This window comes from Neolamprologus brichardi, chromosome 7, assembly GCF_056152115.1.
Source record: "Neolamprologus brichardi isolate AB-2024 chromosome 7, ASM5615211v1, whole genome shotgun sequence".
Classification (NCBI taxonomy): Eukaryota; Metazoa; Chordata; class Actinopteri; order Cichliformes; family Cichlidae; genus Neolamprologus; species Neolamprologus brichardi.
In genome coordinates, this window is record NC_142110.1 from 41,693,583 (window position 1) to 41,712,256 (window position 18,674).

The 18,674-nt window shown below is 38.1% G+C and overlaps 1 protein-coding gene across 2 annotated transcripts in view; it reads right to left on the reverse strand.

The window, feature by feature from the left end:
- The window catches only part of jak2a (Janus kinase 2a), a 36,885-nt gene that overhangs the window by 16,812 nt on the left and 1,399 nt on the right, over nucleotides 1–18,674 (reverse strand). The window contains exons 1-5 of one of the 2 annotated variants that reach the window (XM_006795549.3): nucleotides 11,842–12,172; nucleotides 7,475–7,743; nucleotides 4,070–4,193; nucleotides 3,819–3,939; nucleotides 1,615–1,760 (exon numbers count right to left, since the gene is read on the reverse strand). In XM_006795549.3, the coding sequence (XP_006795612.1) occupies nucleotides 1,615–1,760; nucleotides 3,819–3,939; nucleotides 4,070–4,193; nucleotides 7,475–7,739 (656 nt within the window). In that variant the 5' untranslated portion in view covers nucleotides 7,740–7,743; nucleotides 11,842–12,172. Of the gene's footprint in view, nucleotides 1–1,614; nucleotides 1,761–3,818; nucleotides 3,940–4,069; nucleotides 4,194–7,474; nucleotides 7,744–11,841; nucleotides 12,173–18,674 lie in introns of those variants that run through there. The other variant, XM_006795548.3, reaches the window with a different exon arrangement.

Sequence of the window (18,674 nt, forward strand, 5' to 3'; positions counted from 1 at the left end):
GATGGCCCAGTCCTGTGTCCCATGACTAGGACGAAGGTGGCAGAGGGCAACCAACAACTTTTTGGGGCCTGTGTTAATTAAAATCAGTTGTGGCCCCTGCATGCCAAACACCCAGACAATAGGAGAGCACAATCTCCTATGAGGAGCTGTAAAAGGCCAGCAGCAGCTTTTGGTCATGGTTATTATTCCTCAGGACACAGAGGAAGTGCAGCTGCTGTTAGGCCTTCTTTACCAGTGTGTAAGTCCAGGTGAGATCAGCTGAGATGTGGGTGCCCAGAAGCCTGTAGGTGGAGACAGATTCCACCTGTTCTCTGTTTATAATAAGAGTGGAGTGGACCTGTCTGTGCCTCCTGAAGTCTATTTTGAGTTCTTTTGTTTGAGGACGTTCAGCTTCAGGTTTCTGAGCACCAGCAGGACAAGTTCTCTACCTCAACCCTGTACGCTGTCTCATCTCCATCAGAGATGAGACCGACTATGGTGGTTCATACTTGACCATGACGTTGGTTGTTTGGGTTGGTGTACAGTCATGTGTTTACCGGGCGTACAGTAAGGACCGGGAACACAGCACCACAAGAATCAAACCAGGCAAAGAAGGTGTTGAACTCCTCTGCAACTTTGAAGCTGCTGTCGGGGGTTGGGGGGCTCTGGCCTTTACAGTTCGTGAGGGCTTGGATGCCTCTCTACACCTGGCAGAGGTTGTTGCCTGTGAGGAAGCTCTCTATCCTTCCTTACTTCTATCCTCCTCTTGTAGGCCTCCTTGGCCTGTTTGATGCCCTTCCTCAGGTTGGCTCTGGCAGGCTGGTTCTGGCCAGGTACGGGGTGTGATAAACCTTTAGGTGGAGCACAGCCTAAAAAGCACCATCGTAGTTTGCCAATCCAAGGACACTGTTGCCAACTTCCATGCAATGTTGCAGAGGCAAGTTAACCACTAAAGCCCCACAATGTCTAAAACCTTAAGCAACTTGGAAAAAAATCCCCTCCACTCCAGTCCTTTTTTTATGATTCTATTTCTTAACACGGCTTGATTATATCATTATCTGCAACACTTAAGGAAAGGCTTTTCCTTCACACATTGCCAGATCTACAGGATCCAAGTTTAAATGTTTAGGAATTTTTTAGCAGAAGATTAGTTTAGATGTCTTTGAGTTAGAGCAATTTCATCCTTCATGGCAAAACATCGAAATTCCCTATGCCACCAGGGTCACGCCCTTTGATGAAAACTCTTTTTTCAGTTGAGCCTAAAACCAACTCTTTCAGGGCTTCCTGGGGTTTCTGGGGTCAACTGCCTTGAAGCAGTAAAACATGACATTTCCTGTTCCCACTAGGTAACACTGTGACCAGTCAAATATTGCAAAATGTGCCACATTTCATGGAAGATCTGAAAAGGGTGATCAAAGACATGAAATAATAATAATAATAATAATAATGATAAATGGAGCAGATACAACAGCAATCAACGGCATTCACACTTCGTGTCCTCAGGCCCTAAAAAAAAACAATCCAGGAAGTCTTAATAGGTATTAGGTAAGTAAAACTATAAAAGACTGCTAAGATTTTGTTTCCTAATTTTATTTTTTGAGCAGATTGGAAAATAAGAAACAGACGGCAAGCTACCTTTTGTCATTGTAGATGTCCACTGCTGATTGCCCGCTCTCTTTGGCGAGCCTCATCATGTCCAGCACAGCCATGCCCAGGCACTCCTCCTGCGCTTCATGGCTAACTGGAATATCAACCCAGCCATTCAGAAAGTCACTACGCCACTGGCAAAAGAAAATAAACAAAAGGAAACTGATGAATGATACACAAAGAAAAAAGTAAATATGACTAAAGCTAAAAATTAATCAGATTAGGAGCAGCAGGGTAAACAGAAAGTACCATATTTTTCGCACTATAAGGCACACTTAAAATCCTTTAATTTTCTCAAAAATCGGCAGTGTACCTTATAATCCAGTGCGCCTTATGTATGAATTCTGGTTGTGCTTACTGACCTCAAACCAATTTTAAGTGGTACACAGCGCTCAAAAATCGTTTTAGTACGACTTTGGTAAGCTACGATGCCACACCGCTTGATGGTAGCATTATGGCTACCGTAGTCAGGAGCCTCGCAGAGTAATCTGGGTCCAAAACTCCGTCCGCTTCAGGTCCCAAAGTCAAACGAACACTGCGGCATCACTGAGAGTTAAAAACTGTCTAAAGTCTTTCATCTTTAATAAAATGATCAGTGTTGTTGCTTTACCAGGTGTAACAATTAAGTTTAACATCCAGGCATCCATGAAAACAGAATTTATTAAATTTAACTGAGTTAGAAATTAGCAGGAAGTTAGCTCACTAGTTTCCACCTAAACATGATATACCATGTTCTGACTGAGATTTTTCTAAAATAATTAAAACGTACATAAATATATATAAACATACATAAACGTACATAAAACATAAATGAAGACAGGTGAGGGTTCCCGATGGTTAGGGACAAATGCAATCGCATGGCAGGATGCTGTAAAGGGACCAAACTTGAGTCAAGAGAACAACTGAGATAATTCATCCGGAATACGAGGTTAGTCATTAATATACTGCAACAACCTGGGAATAGAGGAGCTGAAAGTGAATTCAACAGTACTGAATCAATGTTACGGAGGTGGAGGAAGCAAGAAGGATGAGTCGAGTAAAGTTTGACTTTTGACTGTTTTGTTTCGCTTAATGCGCCTTGTGTATGAAAACAGATCCGTTCACCGACAGTGTGCCTTATAATCCGGTGCGCTTTATGGTCCGAAAAATACGGCATCTTTTAAGGAGAGCATCAGTTAAAAATCGGAGGAGGATATGGAGGATGCATATTGCACAGACCCCATGATATAATGCTGTGATGTACTATGACATCAACACAGCTATACAGACATTTATATTATTACTTCCAGAGGGTTTGACTTGCCCTAAACTCAAAAAAAAAGAAAGCTTCAGCATTAATGAAAAGTCAAAACAGGAAACAAAATTGTGCCCATTTAAAAAATGTTTTCTCATCTTTTCCAACTGTTTCAGCATCTTCCTATGTACCAGACCTACAAAATTACCCATGATTCAAGAACTGTCACCAACATGTGCTAAAGAGAGAAACCCAACAATCCAATGATCCCCTGTGAGCAATTGTTTGGTAACAGAGGTAAGGAAAAACTCCCTTTTAGCAGGAACAGATCTCCAACAGAAGCAGGCTTATGGAGGGGCAGCCTCAATGACAGAAAATGCACAACTTTAATGCACAACTCTTTTTATCCATTATTTCATCAGCAAACTACTACGTGGCTGAATTATTGCAGAAGTCCACCAAAACAAACCCGTCTGTTTTGCCACACAGCTCGGGGTGTCAATGTGGCAATGGTGATGAAAACAAAACTCAACAGACAGTGTCTGCAAGTGAGGTTAGCACAAACATGACAAGATTAAAAAAAAAAGCCAGAGAAGCTATTTTAAAAACATGCACACAAAAACATTTGTTTGCATGCATACACATAAACAAAAAGAACCTGGACCCGTTCCCCATTTTGTGCTTCTTGAGCACTCTCACTACCCCACTTCCTGTTTTCTTAATTTGTACCAAAGAATGGGCTGACATGACAGACAGACTGGCAACCAGTCAGAGAGACAGAGAAACAAGCACATTTTATCTCCCACCCAACAGTACTCAAAAAAACCAGAAAGAAACCACATGCGCAGACGATAAAGAAAGGGTGAAGGCATTAAACAGACTCTGCAGACTCTATGGCGCTACAAAAACAAAATGACGTCTTACTGTTCTTTATGAGGTATAAAGCGTTAAGACTAACCTGAAAAAACTGGTATGCCATGACACAGTCATCCATCACAGGGCTTTCCATCCCTTTACACAAACCATAGCGATGAGCGTATGATAAATTGCTGCTGTTGTACCAGCCAGGAAAATAGTATCTGGACAAGAGGGGTGATCATGGAAAAGAAAAGAAAAGAAAAGAGAAAAAGATAGGAAAAAAACTTTGAAAAATCTGAAACAGATTAAGGAAATCAGAAAAAAACCAAACTAAAAAGTATAACTGTCTACCTGATTCTGAAGTGCAGTTTCTCACAGGATGAGTGGTCCACTTTAAAGACATGATTTGGGGCAAACCATGTCCGGTCACTTTCCCTCATTAGGCCAAACAAGCTGCAGTACACTGGACCAATCCCTGGAAAAAGAATAAATATACATATTGTTTTAAATTAATTAAGTCATTTAAATGTTTAAGGTGCTGTTAGTTTCACTCCGTTAGCAGCTATTTTCCAATCACTTCGTCCTGCAGTGTCTAACATCATCCCCTATTTAAAGGTCACTTCAGTAAACACTTAATTGCACAGATCAATAACCAGTTCCTAAATATAAAAAACAATTTCACTGAACAAACTGCTGATATTTAGAATTTTTTTACACATGCAGGATGCTTTGCGGCATCACTGCAGCCTGCAAACAACTGCATTAACATGCTCAACAACAACCAAATATTCTCGTGTAGTGTATCTTCAGTTACCGCTGGTCGATATGCTTCCCCCCACATCGAATCTCCCTGTGTGCTAGAAGTCTGATGATAATGATGATGATGTATATAGGCTAACAATGGATGGACGACAAGGTATTGCTCAAAACGTCAATAAAAATTAGAACAAATCTGGCACAATGGAAGCAAAATATTAAGAGAATAATACTGTATTTGGTACAATACTGTATTTTGTCACATCCAACTAGTTCATCCTTGAATCTTGTTCATGTCTGGGCCCCATGTAAAGAAATCCTCTCCAGCTTTTCGTGGCGATGATGTACTCTGTCATGTTTACAAGAACACAGTGGACACCAGGACAGTGGCCTAGACCATTAAGCTTGAACTAGGAAAACCAGTTAAGTTTAAATGAATGTTTTTGCCAAATCTGAAAACGTTTCCCTTGAATGCTCCTGAGATAGTGGGTTCCTGACTGAGCTCCTTGGCATGGGTGATGAACTTTATTCGACTGGGTCAGGCCACGGCGGTCTACAATGCTGAGGCATAAAAAGTGCCATGAAGAAAACAACTGGTGTTTTATCAGTGTTCGAACTGAACTTAAAGGGCATAAAATGTCATCACGCATGCGGAAGCCCTCGCACATGTGAAGCAACAGCGTGAGGACAGAAGCGCTGCCGAGGAGGAAATGGGCTCAACCACAACAAGGGAAGTAAAGTCAAAGTGCTAACAAGGTTAATTTACAGACAACTCCTACCTTGTGATATGTATTACAATCAAAACAGTATAAAAAGTTCAAGATACACTGAAGACTAAAATACTGTAGTTTTACATTTTAAGAGATTTGTACCGTATGTTAGATTTAATAACTTTGTATGCTTTTTTGTAGAAACTGAACAATGAAGCAGAACATTCTTGCGTCTTACTTTTTAACTTATTTCTACATGAGGACTTAAAGGAAGAAATTGTACTAGGGATGACTGCAAAGAAGGAGGCCATACTTAACTTCAGTCTGGTAGCAAGTTGTGCTGCCCTATCCATTTAAATGAATATTAATGATTCTCTAATAAATAATATCCTAGTAACAAACTACTCAACTTATTCAGCTAAATTCAACTGCAATTAACCAACAAAAGAAACAGTCTAAGAGACAGTCAGAAGGTAAAGTACAAGTTTAAGAATTGACAAAGAGGTGGAAATGAAAAATGAAACAAAGACTTTGAAAAATGGGGAAATATAAAAACAGCTCATGGTAAAAAGACTTCATTCAACCGTTCCAGAAGGAAGGGTGCACATAGGGGAAAACAGACACACAGCGAGACAACTTCCTGATCTGAGTTTTCTAGAAAGGCGATGACAAAGTGGCTTGACTATCTTAGTTCTGTTTTCACGACTAAAAACTGGCCTAAGTAATCTAATTCTGGTCTTACTTTAAAAGACAGTTTAAGAAAATGTGCATCTAAACCTTGCAGAGCTTGAATGCTCCTTTACGACCTTTTCTTCATTGAGAGGATTAAACTGGTCAGTTAGCCCTTAGTAACCCAGTGTCTTAGTGATCTGCAACATCTGCCAAACAGCTGAAATTCACATTTTTATTCATGTGTCGTTAAAGCTGGGGAATGTATTTTTTTTCTTAGTGACCGATGGCTGCCAGGAGGTCACTCACCAGTCTTGAGGCCTGCATAATTAGGGGCTAGGTTTTTGGTTTTTTTAAAAAAAAAAGCTGTTAAGTACAAATTCTGACAGTTCAAGTAACCATTATCACTAGTCTACCATAATTATGCACAATCATCTGACAGTAGTTTGGGAATGTAGACATCTTTAATTTAGAGTCAAATAATTTCTTGTCAGAATGGAGTTAAAGTTACTGCATGAGGTTCCCCTCCCTAGGAAATTCTGTTCAAAATGCAGTCTTGTTTTTTTTGTCTGGCAGTTTTTGTGTTGGTTTTTCGGGGGGGGTTTCTTGCATTTACAAAGAATAAATGAAAGATTAAGAAAAAGGTATGGTATTTAATGTCTAAAACAAATGCACTGAAACAACAGTCCAAAAAAAACCAAAACAGATTACGGCCTCACATTGTTCTGGCAGGACAGAAGGCAAAGAGTATTCATCTCAAAGCAGAAGTAATTCCAATTTAGAGCAATTTTAACCAAGAACAAATCATATTCAAAGAGTGCATCAAGTTTTCCTCAAAAACGCCAACACAGCTAACTTATTCAACTGCCTTAAAACACCCTAAAATGGATAAGAAAAACAATACTGTGGTTGGTAATACGAATATCCAACATCAACTCAGGTGCTGTACAATGCATCAGCCTATTCATCCTGAAATAATGTAAATAACATCCATTATTCAGGTATAATGAATTCAGTGAAACTATATATTTTGCTATCTTCTGCAAATGTGCTTTAAATAACAGGAATGTTGCACAATGTAAAACTAAAAGCAGTGCCTGCTGATTTAATGCTTCACCAAGTTTAGCTGAACGAAAAGGAGCCTTTTATTTTCATTGAAAGAGTTGTGCATTAGGGGAACTGCTGCAAACCATGAATGTGAAAGCAGTGCTGTTTTTATGGGACATTTCTAAGTGAAATTTGTAATCCAAAAATGTCTTGTTGGTTAAGAGTGGGTCTTTCATTGCCAGAATATGTGGATACAGAAGAACCTTTAGATTTCATTGCTATAAACGCTTAATTAAAAAAATCCTTAACTGTACTGTGACCTATTTAGAGTTCAAGTGGCTTCTTACAGAAAGAAATGTGTTATAAAGAAACCAGTCACCTTTTAAGAGGATTACAGCGTGAATGTATGCATTATTTGTAATGTACAGTTAACAGCTGTTGTTTTCTTTTAAAAAAAAATTTTTGTTAAGCTGAGGTTAGAAAATGGCTCAACCAAAAAATGTCAGATGTGTAAATGAAACTATACACTGCATGTGTGGGCAAACACGTGAACTGAAACACAGTTGTGACTCACCACACGCTTTTGCTGCAGAGATGCAGAGTTCCTCTGCTACGTACTCTCCAGGTGGAAACGTGAGGACACTTTCTGAATAACTTGCCCCGCCCTCTCCTCCCTCCTTCTCGCAGTACTGGTAGACGCTCAGACAGGTGGCCTTATTGTCTTGCTTCGGTCCAGTGGCCAAGTCTAGATTTGGCGGGAGGCCGTTCTGATTTTCCGTGGTAGGCGGGTCCATGTTTGTCAGCAGAATACAAGCCATGTGCCGCTTAAAAAAAGACATGCACCTGTCAGGTGAAAAAGAAGAGATAAAATGAGAAAGGAATGACTTAGAGTGAAAGGAGGCACTGCTGCAGAGAAGGATTTTTATTTTTTTTTATTTTTTGGGAGGGGGGGGGTATTCAACCTTTGCTTTGCAGCAATTGCTAATGAATACTACTTTACAACTGACCATTCAGTACATGTTGCATTGGATAGAAGCTAAGGATTTGAGGGGTTTTTTGGAGGGGGGGAGGGGGGGGGTTCTGCGTATTAAAATTGTTTTGTTTTTGCATTTCATCAGTAACAGTTACAAGCAGTGAAAACTAGAACTTTGCAGTGTCATTGTCTGTAATAATATCCTGACCTCTGTTAACTTGACAACACTGAGCACTTCCGGCACCTGTACTGTATATAGATAAGAACTTGAGTTGCAAGTGAGCTTATGAGTTAGTGGCGACACGGTTGCACAAAGATTTTTAGAGAGGAGAGATGCAAAAATGTGCAATAAAAACACTATATGAATGAAGCAGCTTATGTAATACAACAACCTAAACGATCTTAATAAAAACAACATATATCAATATACCAGTAATATCTGTAGTCGGCATTGTGTGGTGTAGCTCAGCTAAAACGCCCTTTGCTTGCAGAGTTCTTGATTTAAGAAGAACTCTTCTTTGTGTGCACAAACTAGAAAAGCTAGAGTTAAATGTGAATAGAGCTGCACGTTTAATTGTTGTGTATTAACTTTAACTTACATTAACTCTAAAATAATGATAGCTGCTTCAATCAGCAAGTGAAGCATCGCAACTGCAAAACACTGGTACATGGAAGCCACAGGTATTTGGAATGACTCACTCAGAAGTCTCTGATTTGTGTATATTTGTAACACCAGAACATTAGATAGACTTCAGACCAATTCAGTGCTAGGTAGTTTCAGCTGCTCCCTTATTTCCCAAAGGCCTGGATCTGTATGCTTGGTTTGGGACAGACTTTTAAGCCGGATGCCATTTCCCAAACAGTCCTCCAATTTACTGCATCTGGGTTGTACTTAGCATACAGATATAAGCTTGTGACCCACTAAGCCCAGGCTCAGGGGGATCACAATAATAAACCATTACGCCATGAAAGCACTCCACTGATGAATTCAGTAGAAAGACTTATTCTTGTTTTATAGCAACATGTGTGTGTCTGTTTAGCATTTTCCTCTGGAGAGCCTTGTTTCTCTGGAACATTAGAATACACATTTAGGACTACTCTGATCAGTTCGCATTTTCAATGTGTGCTGGGGTAAACAGCATCAGAAGAAGCTCATAAGTGAAGAATGACCTCTATTGAAGTGCACAGTGGTAAGTGTAGTTTCTTACCCATATGGAAAAGAAATAGTAAAAACATATATGATTTACTCATGAAAGTGGCCACTTTCTCATTACTTTCATATATTTTTTAGTAAGTATCCAAAACATACAAGTTTCATTATATAATTTTTCAAGGGATCTTATATCTGTTTTCACTCTTGTATGCTTTTCATACAAGTTTCACACAAAACAGATACAAACTTTATAAGATTTATATATATCTATATCAACTTAATGCCAGCAGCAACAAAACAGTGTCAAAGAAAGGTGTTATTACTGACTTATAAAAACAAAGAGGAACTGCAACAATATTAAAACAAACATGACATAAAAAACTGCACAAGTGCTGCGGAGAGATAACAAAAATTTCATAAAAATTAATTAGAATGTCTTTCCCAACGTCGTTGGGAAACGACACACTGATGAGGGGAAACGCTGTCATGTAACTTAAATAAGTCGGTCCTATTAAATCAGCTGAATCAGTGGTAACTTTTAAATGACTTCTGAAAACATTTTTATAGTTGAGCTTTCCCTTTTGTCAAAGCTTATTATCATTTCTTTTACATTTTTTCCCCAAACTATGATCCATTGTTTAGCTGTGTGTTTGAAAAATAGTGCAATACAAATAAAACTATGATAATATTTCTGGACAACCGTCAGTAGGTAGGCATTATTACTGACTGAGATAAGCCTTCCTGTTTCAGATAGGCGCTGACCCCTGTCTGGCCATGGATGTCTGCCTGGTTACAGAGGTCTTTAGAGCTGCTTCCAATACATTGAGTACAAGTACTGAGTGTTCATTTGCTGCACAAACCTCAGCAGACAAGAGAATTGCGTATTTTCACAATACTTGAGTAGCCATGCTTTCAAAATGTTTTTGAAATTGTTGTTTAACGTTTAAATCTTTGGTGACCTAATTCAGTTAATGGGTACTTCCTATTTTATTACTGGGTCAAGGTATCGTGCCAGCAGGGGTGTAAGCGGCTCTGGATTAAACCGATTACTCCAATTAATGATACAGATTCAATTTATCAAACAACTGAACAAGCGTTGTTTACTAGTGGTACTCATATTCTGGCCACTGCCCTTCAGCATATGCTTCACCATAGCCGGGGCTCGATGTAAGTCTTACTTTAAACTACAGTAATAGCCGGTAATAGTTTAAGCAGAATAAAACAATAATAAAGTCAATCTAATTAAAACAATGGGAGCTGTTGCTATAAAGTTGATGACAAAAGAGAGACTCGCACATTATGTTTTTACAGTTCCAGGCAGAGCAGCTCACTAAATGCTGCAGTAATAATATTCTTCCAATTATTTCAGGTCTCTATTGATGTTATTATAATTGTTCGATAGCTGGGGACTATTCTACATGTTGTACAAGAAGAGAGAAAAAAACAGCCCTGTTTACACACCCAAAACGTTTATCATGCAGCAGACACACACACACAGAGTTTTACCAGTTCCTTGCTGCGTCTTATCAGGGCCTTGGTATAAGTTGAGGTCAGAGCTATCAGCTCTCACACATTTTACTTTTTATGACTTTTTGGTTTCACTTCTGGTTACAACGCCAGCTCTTCACTCAGCCTGGACAGCTGGACTTCATTTAAAGTCAGGATTAAAGGTGCTTTTTGTACAATTAAAATAACCATCAGCAGTCGATCTTAAAATAAGCTGAATGTCTGTTGTACATTTCAAGGTAATGGTTCTGAGTTTCAGACTGTTGGCTGCAGTGCCAGCTGACCACAGAAAAAGTTGTGTGTGACTAAAGTCTATCTGGGCTGGAAGCCTGCCAGAGGCTACCGTGCAAATTTCCAGTGGACATTCCTACCTGCACATCCTTCTGTACATACTGTTGTCCTGTCAGAGCAACTTTTCTGCAAACTAAAATATTCTTTCCACTGTGAACTCTGGATATCCACCCAGTTGCTCTCCAGGGGTGGTCCTCGTGATCTGAGCTGCTCTTTAAGTTTTCCTTTTACTGCAGCCTCCTCTTACGCTGCAATCCTTCTTTTGGTTTCATCTATTTGCAAATGTCTTAAAGTAGTTTATTCTCTTGTCTAAACCACTTATCTCATCCTTCCTTGGTCTTCTAACCTAAAGCTAACCTTTACTGTAACACCTAAGCCTAACCCTTTCTCCATTCTATCATTGTTCTTGTTCTGGCAACTTATTTTATTGAAACTTTTAACTAATGCTTATATATATTTCTATATTTTATTAAACAAAAGAGACTGTTTAATAGTTTGGGACTTTTTGTTTTGTTTTGGTCACAACTTCTCCAGGTTCACTCAAACACATCTCAGAATAGACTGTTTTATTCTACTGGACAGAGCCAGTAAAATCCAGCTTTAAAATGAATTCCTCCTTTATCTAAACTGTGTTATTTGTCTGCATTGCTCTTTAACAACTTCAAAACTGTAATTTTTGTGTATTTTTTTTTTTTTTTTTAAAAAGCAGACTCTGTTGCATAGATCTCGTCTTAGTAGAAGCTGATAAAAGTTGAAGAATTAGTACTACAGTGGGGGGGGTGATCTATACAAGGACTGGCAGAGAAATTACAGAAATAGCATGTGCTGTTTTGGAAGTGGATTAGTAGTTACTGTATAGCAGCTATAGCATAAGTAGACTAGATATAATTACACTGCTTTAAATACTATACACAAATTGGAAATAGACTTACAAAAAAGGCATGCAGGCACAAAATTACTCCATGCAGAATCAACACTATTAAATAACAATCTTAATAAATATAGTATCAAAACTTACTGACAAAATACTGGAAGCTACAGGAAAACATGTTCTGGCTAAACAGCTGCAGAATGAAATATATTGTAATATTTTTTAATAAGTGACTAGTGACATTATCACAGCAAATACATCAAAGTTACATTTTAAGTGAGAAAGAAAACCCTACAAAACTGAAAAGCAGATTGATGGCTGAAACATTAAAAAAAAGCTGCAATTGTGCCAGTTCACTTGAGAAAAACAACAGCAGGAAAGGATACAACTTCCAGCAGTAGCTTAACACAGTTCTGACACCATAAAAGCAATTAGTTATGTGCAGACAGGACCACAGGAGCAGGCTACAGCAAAGGAGACCTCAGCTGATCCTGTTAAGTCAACACAACTCAGAAGGAGGGGCGGTTTATAGACACAGAACATAAAACTTTAGTGGTTACCATTCACAGCTTTATAACAGAGTAATTCCCATTCATTAAGAATTTTGACCATGACTTGGACGTACTGAAAGTTAAACTAAACCACTTCCTGCCAAAAAAAAAATCACGTGTGAGTGTGGATTCAAAAGGAGGCTCAGCTACACATTAAATTCAGCAAGAAACCACACTATGAGATGGTAGTCTTTGCAGTCTTGGTGAGATTGAAGTAGTGACACTTGAACCTGCACTCCACATTTCAGAGCATCTTCAAAGCACAGCAGCAGGCCAGGACAGCGGAGCTGTTGAACTTTGCCTGACCAATGTATCATTTTCTAACAGAAAGTTCTTGTCTTTGTTCTGTTTACTGTGGCTCAAAATGTTGTCCATCCCTGCTCTAGGTGCTGCCAAGGCTTTTCACAATGGCTTAGGAATGTAATATAGCTTGGATAGGCTCCGATATTATACTATCGTTTACTGCAACACTTGAGAGACTCCTAGTATTCAGTATAACAACTTCTTTGCTAACTTTACTCATGAGGCTTCACACGGGTCCAAAACATTATCAGCTAGCACCACACCCCAATTCAATTGAAAAACAAAAAAAACCCTCATAATAAAATACACAGCAAAAGGATAAAACAGAAGAAAATAAAATCACAGTGGCCAGCTGGACTTCTCTCAATCGCCATCTTTCACTAGTTCTAGAAGAGGTTGTAAAAATGCCAATTTTATTCAGGAGCTTTGCAGACAAATACAAAAAACTGATGACTTTGATGAAAGGAAAACATCTAATGATTTCACAAACACCAACTAACCGGCACAACTATCTAGTTAAGTAAAAGTCCCTTCTTACCATTACCGATGCTATCTATAGAAACTAATCTGGCTTCACAATTAGACGGTTGCATCCTTGCTTGATGCACTGTTGGTGCTGTATGACACTCTGGAGTCACTAATGATGTCAAGCTATACAGAGGCTTGTTTGACCTGTGTAACAATCTTGACTATTTTGGTCCTAGATGTGTATTTAATTTTTTATTTCCAAGTCCTCAATCAGCTCTTTACATGTTTACTTATCAAGCTTCTTATCGTATTATATTTAAATTTCTACTCACTGACCCCATCTTTTGTGTTATCTTGACTGTCTGGACTATTTAATTTTGTCATATTATATTTATGTTGCCGAGCTATTCCACTTTATCTAAGGTACTTTTTAATTGGTTGTGTTTAGTGTTTGGGCTCCTGCAGCACAGTGAAGATAAAGAAACTATATCGTTATGTTCCGACAAGTCAACACACGCTCCTCTGTTAACGTAACCTGCGCTGCTGTTATCTCTCAAAAGGTCACATGTAAAAATCCCCCTTTTGTCTTTTGACAAAATATCACAATATTTTAATGATTTTTTCCCCACAGAAGAAAGGAAAACTAATTAAAAGAAAACAGCATCAGAATAGAGACCAACAGACTGCAACTGGAAAGGATTGGTTTCACTATGGGATTTAATATTAGTAACTGAGCAAACAAAGCCATAACAGAGTTGTGACTAAAGTTCATAAAAACACATTCAACCCATTTACCATATACTGACACAAAGCTGTGTTTGTTTTAGCATGTTGACACTTCCCCAAAAACATGCACAAAACATAGAAATTGCACATACTCTGTGGAAAGGAAAATGTAAGTAAACACTTTTTTTCTGCTGAAGTAGAGCAGTGCATGTTTACCTACATTACTTCTGTTGCTATGTATGTAGAAATACTCCAACTCAGTGAAGAGGAGGAATGAAAACCCACACTCAAGGCTGTGCTATATAAAACATTACTGCCCTTTCTTATACAATTAACATCTTAAAAAAAAACACTTTCCCGATTACATTACGAAGAAAACACCCAGAACACACAACAGCAACAGCAAACCAAGAGAAATAAGGAGTTGTTTCACAACTCCAACAACTGCAACACCATTTACTTATATGTTTGCAACATTTTCTGAGTTACACACAAATGGTGATCAAGAGAGCAGACAACACTGAAACACCTCCCGTGTCGGCTTCTCCTTCTGTTGAGAAGCTAATATTGCGCTTGCAGTAACACAACAAATTGTAAACTCGATTAATATTATTTACCTATCTTTTAGTAAAACTGACATCTCACAGCTGATGAAGGTTATGTAAATACTATTACCAGTACTGATGCTGTCTTACAGAATTTAGACATGATCCAATATCATCCAGCTTTTTCCAGTTCCAATACCTTGGCTGTGGTTATCTGCTGATACTCAGTATCAATAGGAGATCGGTGTCAAATTAGGAATATGTATTCCTCACTCACAGACAAGGAGCTGACAGTAAACAGGTGAAGAGAAATAATCGTGCCTGGCATAATAAAGGCTCACCAATAAGAGTTACACAAAAACCACGTCCTTCCGTGTTCTTAAATAAGATTTCTGACCAAATATGACGAGGATGAGAAGGGCTCACTTTATCAGGTCACTTTTACCAATGTTAAAAACTTTTGCGAGACTACAAGCAGAAGCGTGAAATACGTCCAAAATACGGTCCCTCAGCTATTCGCTTCTTCTGTGCTATGTTAGCTCTGCTGCTAGCTGTGGCAGGAATGCAGAGAGGTGGACTGAATGGACCAAGGACCTGCTCTTTTTCACCATTAGCTGATCAAATTATTGGCTGGAGACATACCCAAGAGAAACTGTTCTGGCATTAAGAGGAAAAGGCTGGACTACATTAATAGTGCATGATGTGTAATTTGGAATCATTGCAAACTACACAACAGGGACACCGTCTCTAAACTGTTTAAAGAAAATGCACTTTAAAAAAAAATAAGGAAATAGAGTCAGTGACTTTAGAGTAGATGATCTATGTACCATACATGTTAGAAGTCTACACTAACGTTATACATTAAAAGGGATTTTCAATCTCACAATAAGGATTAATTTAACACTGGTATCAGATCAGTACTCGATATTTCCAGGAAGCCCAAAGTCATGGTATTAATATTAAACAGAAACTGGAAAAAGTCAAGATTAGCATTTCCCTACGTGATTAATATATAACTATATTTTATCAGAAAGTACCAGCTCTTTTACACAAGATTCTTGGATCAAGTAGTAACCACATAAAACAACAACATCTAGTGACAATGACCACCTTCAGCACATTCTTTATGATGCTTTAGGTATTGGCATTCATTATAGGTATAACCATGTGTACGTTTAGTTCTTTACACTAGCTATTTCATATGCAAAGTACATAAGTAGCAAAATGCTGTTTACCCCAGATCTGTTGCCAAGTAACATCATAAGCAATAGAAAAATGAAGGCGACACCCATAGTTTCCTATGTTGAAATGCATACATTTAGAAGATTAAAAAGCATGTTTACAGGCTGGTACAAACTTCTTTCACAACAACTCAAAAGAGGGTAAAGAGGTAGGCTTTAATAACTCATCTACCTTGATGCTGTGGTGTGCCTCACATTTTCTAACTGGAGTCAATGAACTGGACCTCTTCACTGTATCTATGTTACTCTATGCCCTTTGGATCATTTTAATGGATCATTTGACAAATATAAGGGCTCACTGAGTTACGCAGCCAAGCCAATAAGCTTGTGCTGTTTTGTTAGACTGCTATTACTCTGCTACTAAACAGTAATAAGCTGTCGTGTAGGCCAAATATGACTTCCTACACCAAATGTTAGCATAAAGACTTAAACTCTGAAAGTCGAAAACAATTGGGTGACATCACAGTGATTACATCCATCTTTTATACCATCTATGGTTAACTAATTCAGCAGATAGAGAGAAAAAGACAGAGGTAAGCTGGAACTTTACCCAATGTGACTTTTTGGCTAAAAATACACCAGTGCTGTTTCCTGCGAATGGTCAGTGATGGTCAATCAACCAAAATATAAAGAATGCAGTGGTGAGCAAGAGATAAGAGGCAGATAAGAGGTGACGAGCAAATCATCGAGTACATTATTTAAAAACGACAACACACAACAAGTTGCTAACTGTGAAGCATGCTGGCACAGACTTTCAGTCACAAGTGAAGAAGGCTGTTAAGCTGTCTGAAAATAATAAAGTTCCGGCTCAGAATTAATTGAGCAATTTCACATTTGCATTGCACACTAAACCCCACAACAACGGGGTGTTTTTCTTCCTTAGACCTTGCTCTAATCTAGCCACAAGTCTCTCTGTGTTGTGATGGTTCCTAATAGGGTCATAAACATTATTTAAAGAAAGTTGTGATATGAAACAACATGAAGCTCTTATCGTGCTGTTCCATTTTAAACCACTCAACTAATTTTTCTCCACTGCAACAGCTGACAGTGCGGTTCTTTGTACATGACCTGGATAAAACCTGCACACACTGATGCAAGAATAATGTACTTTCCCCATAACATGCCTGTGTCACTGATGTTGTCCTTCCAGTAAATAAAACAGTTTATTTGTCTTAGCTCTGCCTACATACACAACTGAAACATTACCAGGGCTATTAGTGGTTATTTTACAACAAAAATAAGACAGCAGTGGTAAACTGTATATATGTCAGATCTAAACCTAACATACTTATACTACTTCAGTATATCCTTGTTGTGATAAATGTTGACCTTAACCCGTATACAGGGTTAAGATCATACAGTCAGAATAAGAATTATTTTTAGTATTATTGATGACAGATGATTCAAACATTTCAAAAATTATAAAGCTTGAACTGGAAACTGACTGCTCTCAAGAGTACAGGCTTGCAAAATTAATCATCACTACTATAAAGAATCCATTCAAATCATGAATCTAGCAAGCTTTGTAATATAAAAGGTTTCTAATAAAGCCTACCCCCATGAAGACTCAAAGTTGGGGTTTTTGTCAAAGGTTCTTGAGAGCGCTGTTGATTAACGGGATGAGGGAATCCCCTTTTATTACATCTTACCAAAACGGTCTAATACTGTGCAACCGACCTTATCTCTGGAGTTTATTCATACTTGAGCTCATTTTCCAACGACATAAAGAAGATCATTCTCCTGTTCAACTGGTCTGTATCCTTTTCAATTGGAGCAACCAATATTTCCAGTTATTAAAGTATTTCCGTTTACTGATAAAAATTAGAGTAAGCTGTTACAAATGCCTTTTCAGGGAGGACATGAATTTAGATTAAGATAATGGTTGATTAATTTTTTGTACCTTGCATTTATATGTGTTGAATGCTGCGAGCTCTTGCAAGCATTATATAAAGCAACCTGTTCTTAGTGGTTTTCATTCAAAGGTTTCCCAGGAGCCTCTCCTTGGTGATCTAAAAGCAGTATATGATTACTGCCTAAAAACCTTCAGCAAATAAAATCTGTTACAATATGGAAGGAGCTGCCAGACATTTTCACTAAAGTACTGATTTAAAAGAAGCAGGGGAGACTTTGGAAGAAGGCAGTAAGCATTGTTTGAGTCTTTAGACTAGTTAGACATGCTATTCACACCAATTTAAAGTGAGTTCTGTACTGGGGTGCCAGGAATATGTCATGCAATACAATTAAGCCATTTCCAACATGACAATGAGTTCAGTCTACAGGCCTCTGTAATAATTAGGCTTATCACAGACAGTCTGTAATGAGGAACTGAACGACACACTAATGTAAGGCTTAAATCGGTTTAGAGACTGTGTCCCTGTTGTGTAGTTTGCACTCAAGATAGACGTATTTTGAGCTATGTATTTATAGCTTAAATACATTTTACAGCTTATGTATTTAAGCTATAACTCCAGTAACAGGGAGGTTAGTGGAGTTAACTAAGACTAAACTAAAATACAAAACTAAATGAGCAAGACTAACTGAAATAAAGACAAGAATTATAATAAGAATGGGAAGTAACAACATCACAACACACTTGATGAGACATGCATTTGTGTCCTGGTGAGACTTGGGATTACTATTCTATATGATCATCAATCAAGTGCCAATAAAAATTGCATTATTCTTAAGTTCTAAAATACATGCTCCTAATGAATAGTCTCTATATCCTAATAATGGCAATAAATAAATAAATAAATAAATAAAACTGAGAAAAAAAGTAATAAAAACTAAACTAAAACAACACGCTTGTAGACCACAAAGACGAAACTGAAATATGCTAAATCCTCATTGGGTGCTAACTGAAAAAAAGCAAATTCCTAAGATAAAGCTCAGATGTAAGAAGGAAAAACAAGTAAGAGTATAGAAAACTAATAATTCTAGGATGCAGCTCCCCAGTGAATTAGTTCCTGAACACCCAAAGTTTAATTTAGAAATCACACTATACATGTTTGTATGCTCCCTATCTCCTCCTATACGAGTGAACCAATCTTGATGAGACATTGTGAGTGCCAACCGTATATGGCATATACAAACATTTTATACAATTCCACAATCGAATATGTTTGTACAGTTCAGTTTAATAGACA